At 38.7% G+C, this 8,805-nt stretch overlaps 1 protein-coding gene across 1 annotated transcript; it reads right to left on the reverse strand.

Annotated features, from left to right (window-relative positions):
• Window positions 1-1,028: 1,028 nt before the first annotated feature.
• Window positions 1,029-7,429, reverse strand: LOC140227679 (protein unc-93 homolog A-like). The gene is made up of 3 exons (XM_072308095.1): window positions 6,383-7,429; window positions 1,824-2,091; window positions 1,029-1,243 (listed from the first exon to the last, which is right to left on the reverse strand). The coding sequence occupies exons 1-3, from the start codon at window positions 7,427-7,429 to the stop codon at window positions 1,029-1,031; spliced, it is 1,530 nt and encodes a 509-aa protein (XP_072164196.1).
• Between the last annotated feature and the right edge of the window lie 1,376 nt (window positions 7,430-8,805).

The following is an 8,805-nucleotide window of genomic DNA, read 5'->3' on the forward strand; positions in this document are numbered from 1 at the left end:
TTAATCGAAAATTGCGTTTCATAGACAACTTTGCGATTGATCGCAAGTAACGCTTAATCCACTGAAAGTTGCGCTTGATTTTTCTTGAAATCAAGTGAAAGTGTCTTTACGAAACAGGACTGACCCTCAATATTGAACCCACGGTCGATTCACCGAGTTACGCTTAATAAATCGAGCGTAAGATCAATCGCAGCCCTTTATAAAACAAGCCCCATAATGCAGAAGTGACAATCATAGTCACTGTACTGAAAACGGGCCATCTTCCGTATTTTTATGACCTTTATATGTAAAACATTTATCTTACTGTATGGAATAATGATATAATTATGTTGATTTTTTATACAGAAATAAAACAAACCAACAAACTTTACTTACGAAGATGATAAATACCATATTTCTAGTTACCAATTCACCCAAGTGCATTTCATACCATATATCACCGAAGTCATGATCGGGTAGATGCGAGGAAAAACAAAACAAAACAAATGCGGTTGACGAAACTATAGTGGTTGGGCTTTCATTATTATCTTATGTCAAAACAGACGAAATTTAATAAGGATTTGTGTGTAGGTAAAAGGAAACGCTGGGAGATTATCGCATCATCTCATCTCATTTGAACATTACTTCACTTGCGTATGACATAACTAGTTCGTGCAACCATCAGAATCTCTAGTTCTCTTATTTCAAATCTTATCTTTGCTTTCGATTTGTTCGATACCAATTTGCTGTTCTAGATACATTTTATCGAATAAATAAGAAAAATAAAAAATGTCAGCATCGAATTGGTCATCGACAGTCTTACCTTCACTGCAGATATCGTCTCATCAATTTTGACAATAAGATATCAACCGCATTTGGAGAGATCCGCAACGTGATTATCTACTCTATTCTCATTAAGTTTCCCATCGCGGATCTCTCTTCAAACAGGTAAATGTTGTTCTTCAAAGTAGGATTTTGACAGTGGTTCGGTCATTTTTACGGGTGATATGTCATGTCTCCCCTTCGGTTACATACTTTCCATACGCTCGTCAACGACGGGAGAGCCGCAAGAGGGCGTACTCCATGAAGATGTAACAAACAAGTGAAAATGTCAACAACGCCATCAGGCCGTAAATTTCGGCTGTGACGCAGATAACGTGTGGAATGGTGATGGCGTACGTCACTGCGAAACCAAGGGACTTCCAGAGACGAAGGTTTGCAAACGCCGGCTCCTGTGCATCGGAGAAGAGCACTCCAAGAATTGCTGTTAAGCAGAGGTAGGAAAGAATTGTATCAGAAAACAACAACACTCAGGCATTACAATGTTCAACATGATGGAACAAATCTTCAAAGTTGTTGAACTCTGCTGAACGAGCTCTTATATCAGAGCGCCAACATGAAGCTGTACCATGTAACAGCTGATTGCGGTTAGCTAACTACAAAATGCATTCATTCTCTTTGGCTCCAGAATCAGCAAAGTAAGTTTACTTCAGATAGAGCAGCACCAATTCAACCTAATACATATTATATATTTATAAAACTATCAAAAAGATACGCAGGTTCTACGTGCCAAAACGATGATCATTACCTTCGATTGTGTTGCTGTGCGAACCACAGTGACTGACTGCACCGAGTGCATGTTGCACGAACTGCTGCGATACCCGTTTGCCATTATTAACATTCTACAAACTGCCTTACAGTAGGCCTGCGTGATATCTCATCACGATTTTCACTGTAGTCCATCTCCACAAGAACTGATTACCTACAGGCAAAAAAAAGAAGAAGTTATTTTCTATCCTGCAATTATCTTAAATTACAGCTTTCGAGGAAGAAGGGACACTTACAGTTTATTTGAGTTCGCAAGACGGAATCTCCTACTCCCCACCCAACTGCCATCAAGATTAGCTGCCACACGGCCGAGGTGAGCGGATTCCACACCTGAAAGACGATCATCAGAGCCAAGTGGAGAAGGCCGCCGAACATAAAGATAGCAATGCGACAAGTGTACTCTTCTAGCTGTCCGAAGATGACCGAAGCAAGAGCGTTGGCCCCGCCGTACCCGATCATAACGTAGCCAACCATCCCTGGCCCCTGTGTACAGCTCACGAACGACTGATAGACATTGTGAATAAGGAGAAAATTGAGCTACGTGATTAGCTATTATGATTAAAACCAAGAACGGTATTCATCGAATGATAGGTTAAAATGGTAACTTACTGACACAGACACTATTCGACACTGTGAGATAGATAAGACGTCAAGATACATCTGAAAACGTTAAGGAGACACAAATTGTTTCCCTAAGGTCGTGTATCTCCTTAAAAGTTATTATGAGCATAATATCTCCCTAAAGCTGATCCACAGTTATATTGTATTTTATATATATATATATATATATATATATATATATATATATATATACATAATATATGTATATATATATATATATATATATACATAATATATATATATATATATATGTGTGTGTGTATGTGTGTGTGTGTGTGTGTGTGTGTGTGTTTGTGTGTATGTATTAGATTGAATATGAAGGGTTCCTTTCCAAGCTGTGCTAAATGCACTTTTGATGGTAAGGAGAATACGTGGATTTTTATTTTACACGTTTCTAAGTGATTTCACGCAATAACTTTGTGTCTCATAATAATTGAAACACATAATAGCATAAAGAAAATGTTCCTAGGAAAAATCTATGTGTCTATACTTTCATTTTAAAAATAAATTTTTATTTTTTTTATTTATTTATTTTTTTTTTTTTTGGATTTAAGCACCTTTTGGAACAAACATTTTAGCACAATGATGCGCAGTGTGGAACTCATGGGCCTTGTTTGCCTACTGTCGGACTCCTGGACCTTATTTGCCTAGTGTCGAGCTCATGGGTTGTATGGCTCGGGCTTTATTGTCGGGGGCTATATTATGACTCATGGACCTTTTTTTTCAATGTCGAACTTGTGGACCGTATGACTCGAGGGTGTCGGTCTATCCAAATCTATTTCTATGCAGTTAATCGTGTTAGTTATATTTTGGATATCACTTCACTGAAACTTATGTATGGCGTGGTTATTTAACCATGTATTGATTATTCATGTTCAGTCTGGGGAAATTGTTTGGTCCAAAATAGAGATAATCGTTTTTGTTTGCAAAAGAGGGCAGCACAATTCAATATATCAAATCGTTATCATGAAAGTAAACTCTTTGTACTCATGACAGATGTTTTATATTCATATTATTTGTACGTATTGTTATACCCCCGCCAAACGAAGTTTGAAGGGGGTATAATGAGAATCAGCGGACGGTCGGTCGTGCGGTCGGTCGGGCGGTCGGTCGGTCGGGCGGTCGGGCGGTCGGTCCGTTGCAAATCTTGCGTCGCGAACTACTTCCTCAGTTTTCAACCGATTCCCATAAAACTTGGCACAGATGTGTGCCTTGGGTTGTAGATGTGCAAGACGTATTTTTTGACAGTACCCAAAAGTACGTTGCCATGGTAACGGCATATTATGGGCAAAAATGGGTACAAATCTTGCGTCGCGAACTCCTCCCACAGTTTTTGATCAATTTTTATGAAATTAGGTACAGATGTTCATCTGAATATGTTAATGTGCAAGATACATATTTCCGCAGTGGCAAAAAGTGCGTTGCCATGGTAACGGCATGTTATTGGTAAAATATAGGGCAAAATGCTTCATGGCAAAACTGCTTCATCAGTGTTCTTCCAATTCTCATGGAATTCATATTGAATGTTTGTCTTAGGATATAGGTCAGCATGACACATTTCTTGACATTGACAAAAAGTATGTTGCCATGGTAACAGCTCACATATTATGAGCCAAAATGATGGAAAATTTTGTGTTGCAAACTACTTCCTCAGTTTTTGCCCAATTTTCATGAAACTTGGTACAGATGTGTGCCTTTGGTTGTAGATGTGCAAGATGCATTTTTCGACAGTACCCGAAAGTACGTTGCCATGGTAACGGCATATTAATGGCAGAAGATCAAGGAAAGATCTTGCGGATTTAACTACTTCCTCAGTTTTTTGACCAAAGCTTATGAAATGTTGTTTTGACCAAAGCTTATGAAATGTTGTTTGGCGGGGGTATAACCAGTCGCTGTAGCGACATTTCTAGTTTTAAATTAGAATTACGCAGGATCTGGATATGAAATATTCACTTGCTGATCTTGTTATCCTGGCAAAACATGCCAAAATAAATGAATAAAATTATTAAGCGATTTCACAGGTGTTTGCGAGGCTCTTAGAAAGGCTCAATTTCAAGCCGCTCCGAATAAAAGAGTTTATGCTGATGATGACAAATTTGTAAGACACCACAACAAAGACAGTTAATGCCCTTGATCTCACATATCTTATTCTGTTGTTAATGACCTTAAATGTCAACGCTTCACCATGTCTGGTTTGACTGTCATAAGCTGAGTGTAGAATATAACTATAAGTATTTCATCGAGATCGGAAATGAAAGAATGTCATATAACTTTAAATGATCCCTTCCGTTTTACCGCAGACGCCATAAGATTATACACGTAGTTGTCATGTCATCAGCTCATAATTCTCTCGTTTTGCGCATCAAAAAAAAAAATCATTATATGATCACATTTTTGGCAATAATTAAGCAAGTACGTTCCTTTCCCTTATTTCTTTTTCTGTTATAGAAGTAAACTTTTCTTTTTTTTCAGTGTTCCACGCCCTACAAGCTTAGCATTTTAGTGAAACACTCTTTTCCATTGTTATGATTATTTCTTCTTCTTCTTCTTTGTAACAATGGCAAAGTGTGCATTGTTCTTTTTTTCGCTATAATACCATTCGTATATATATTTTATTGTGTTCTATGATTTGTCTTTCCCAACTGGATGAAAGTCGAATTGACAAATGTACTGCTTTGCATCATGTTACCTTTTCTTGGTGGAAATAGATAAAAAAGTGAATTAAATAAAAAAAAAACACAAATAAATTGAAGGCTATGAGTTTCTTCAGTTAGTGAACTAAACACAAATAATTATGACTGAAGGATATGAGTTTTCTTTTTGAATTGTTGTCAAAATGTAATTGTGACCCTGCAATTCAGGCACCACAAAACCAGCAAAAAGTCGCCAGGCATGGATTTTTAGTTCAGGCCAGATTCTGAAAGAGCAGGCTTTAAGCTTTAAAAATGATGCATAACTCAGATGGACTCCTGAACCTATCTAAATATTGAAAACAAAACACATACTCTATTTACTGAGAAAAGAGGCTCTGAAGTATAGGGTAAATTCAAGCGTTTAATCTTGCCAAGCCGTTCTAGCTGTGCAATGAAATGGGGGAAAACAAGATGTGAAACTCAGCAGCATAAACAATCAAATTGATCATGCTTTGTCAACATATATTTTAACCGTGAATAATACCAACTTTCAAAGCAGTAGCATTATCTTCTCAGAAGTTATTAGACTGTTAGAGTTGAAAGTAAAAAGTGTGTAAAGGGTTTTTAAGAAATAAAAAGGGGACTCTAAAACACATCTAATCACACCATATTCTCTGAAAAAAAGTGTTGTAGAAAAACTGCTAAAAACACAAGTTCCCATTTGTTTTACGATCCCAAACTTTACCGTGATGTAGAGGAAGTCTTGCTCTTCCAGAAAATATGAAAACTCAAGATTGATTAGGTTGACCCATCTCAGCTATTTTGTGTCGCGATACAAAATCACTGTGTGCAACTTTTTGTTGGTTTTGTGATGCACGGTCACAATTTTAGTCAAGAATTTGGACCGTGGTTAACGAGAGAGTTGTGAGAGCGTGGCATCATCAACTAATTCAACGTCTTTGCTGTCAAATTTTGAAATTCAACGTCTTTGATGTCAAATTTTAAAATCCCATAACTTTCTCACATAACGTAAGATATTAATACACTGTATGCATGCCTTTATATAATTCTGTTAAATTTTACTTTGATTGAATTGACAGTGTTAGATTGTGCTTTTAATTCCATGTCAAACTAAAACACGGCTAATACATTTAGAACTTGTAAGGTAACGTATGAACAAGCCTAAAACGCGGCTAATAGCCTGAAAACTTTTCGAGACCGTTTGAACACTGTTTCAGAATGTCTGAAACTGAATACTATCTCGTAAATGATATCAGTTTTTCCTTTCTTTATATTATACGAATTACAAGGGACTTCAAAGACCATCACTTGAGCTTTATTCTCATCAAATCAAATTTGCCAATAAACACGTAATGATCTTTTTTTGTAACATCGTATCTATAAGAAAATATAGCATAGTTGAAAATAGCGTTTAAAACCTGCTTGTGTTTAGAAATAACGTGCAATGATTCTGCTGCACAAGTGATATGTTGCGTTACAAAGATTTTTTAAAAAATCTATTGATATTGATATTCATGTACCTGTGTGAAATCTGCACTAATGAAAGCTTGCTCAGCGCCAGAATAGATTATGATCGGAATAAGAAGCAACAAGTACGGACACCTCATGAGACGAAATGTAGATGTCAGGTGATCACACACTTGAATCCTCAGGGCCCCGTTATCCTGGTTACTCATCCGTGGGAGTCTGTCCAGGAGGAAAGTCAAGATAGCCACTGCAAGGAGACCGATTCCAATGTAGATGGAGAGGAGACCGAACACCTGTTTGTCTGGAACATGTCCTCCCCCTTTTGGAATGATAATATCAAAACTGTTACGTTGACCGCAGCTGTCACGCCCACAGTGATCCCCCGTTACAGCAGTCGACGTATCATGGAGGACAAGTGAAGAGATGAGGTTGCCCCATACCTGAGCTGACCGACAGAAACAGAAAAAAACGCCATTGAAGCGATTAATAACGGTTTCGGAAACGTCACCCGTTACATCGGCTAGTTGGATGGCTGATGTCGTTACGTACGTATTCGCTGCCGCCCAAAACGGCGCTGCGGCAATACCCAGTAACCCTGCGGCAGGAATGAGTGTGTACACCTCTGGGTAGAAATTGGTCGCTGTATACAAGGCGTAGAAGAAACAGCAAACCACAAGCGTCCGCTTTACACTTAAAAGCCACACAATCAATGGCGTTACGAAACTCGATATGGTAAGTCCAACGTACAGAGCAAAGAGTGACGCCACGCCCAGCCCAGAACTAGAGTTGAGAGTACTTTGTAAATTTGCCAGAGCGTCGAAGGCACTCATTATTAGCATGAATGCAACGGAGACAACTATTAGGTTTTTCCAGTATTGCAGTGGAGTAAAGAGTGGAAGGGTGGGAGGGCTGTTTGGTGAATTTGACGTTGTTCCAAACGACTTGCCAAACTTTGACTGTCCGCCGCAACCCAGCAGCGACGACTCTTCATCGTTGGCCATAGTGGACTCCGCGACATCGCCGTTGATGTTTTGCGACTCTTGTGACAATGTAGCACGATTGTCTAGATTAATGTCATCTGGCCTGGGACTGCACGACATCGTCAGAAAGCCTAAAATCGACTTGACGTTATATCTTTCCTGGCCTCCGTGAAAAAAAAAAAATAGTCATTTACACTCTTAGAGACTGACGTGTTGGATATATACATGTCATGTACATCAGTGAATTATCATCCTTTGAATCCCAGACACCATGAATCAAAAGAAGAGTTGGAAGGTCCTCTAGAGCGTTAGGTGGTATCAATCATTGTGAAGCTAAACTGTTATGAAGACAAGAGAACAATTCGCGGAAGACAAAAATATAGCCGTGCGGACACCAGTTTATGACGCGATATACGGAAATGGCTGCCCGCACAGTAATACACATGACAAAATCGTTATACCCTATATACATTCCAGCATTATGAAGGCACAGATACATTCTTAAAAGTTGGTATGGGATTAAGAATGCACAAACTGAATGAAAGTCCATGATACTATGCATGAACGCTACAAAATATGCATGAAGTAGTGTTCTCAGCGCAGTACCACAACATGTCACTTTTTTTTTTTCAGATCCACACAAAACAGAGTTCTAACCCTATATGGTATCAGCAGTACCCGGTAGCAGTACTACCAGATTATATAAAAAGCTGCGTTTGTGCGTCGTAAACACGTCCTTGGTTTGGAGGTCTGTTAATGCTATAATTCGTGTTTGTCTCTAGCATTTATGTTTGTTGTTGTTCGTGCAGGGTATACAATCCAGATCTATTCGAAATATGTAGACCATTTCAATAAGATGTCACAACATAATTATGAAATCATGAAGATGATTTTTGGTGTGTAGGGCGGGGGGGGGGGCAGAGGATGAAGAACACATACTTTCACAATACTTCGATAACATGTCTCAAGTATGTATAGTAGCAATTGGTATCAGGGCAACTTCTGAGACTTTTAAGCTGGTATCTCACTGAGCGGCGAACGTTTGCGAACGTAGCGAATTTGAGATTCGCCAATTTTTCTGACGAATGTTTGCGAAAACTCAAAGTTCGCTTCTGCTATTAGCGACAGTTAGCGACTTTTAGCGATGTTTAGCGACAATTAGCAACACTTTAGCGAATGTTTGCGAAAGTGTTTGCGAACACAGGTGGCGACTATTAGCGAATGTTAGCAAATGTTAGCGACAATTTTGCAAATGTTAGCGACAGTTTTGCAAATATTAGCAACTGTTTGCAAATCCTTTGCGACAATTTTGCGAATGTTCTTGGACCTAGAAAAGTACCAGGCGATTGCGTATAGTAAGACCCATAAAACGACATAAAACCTTCCACTGAATTCAGATCTCTTGTGACAACCGTTCAAGATGGATTTCCAGGATATGGAAATAAATTTCTGCCAAGAAGAGGCTCAAGGTGTTGCTATCCTTGAAGAGCTGCTTT

The sequence above is a fragment of the Diadema setosum genome, chromosome 4 (genome assembly GCF_964275005.1).
Source record: "Diadema setosum chromosome 4, eeDiaSeto1, whole genome shotgun sequence".
Taxonomy (NCBI): Eukaryota; Metazoa; Echinodermata; class Echinoidea; order Diadematoida; family Diadematidae; genus Diadema; species Diadema setosum.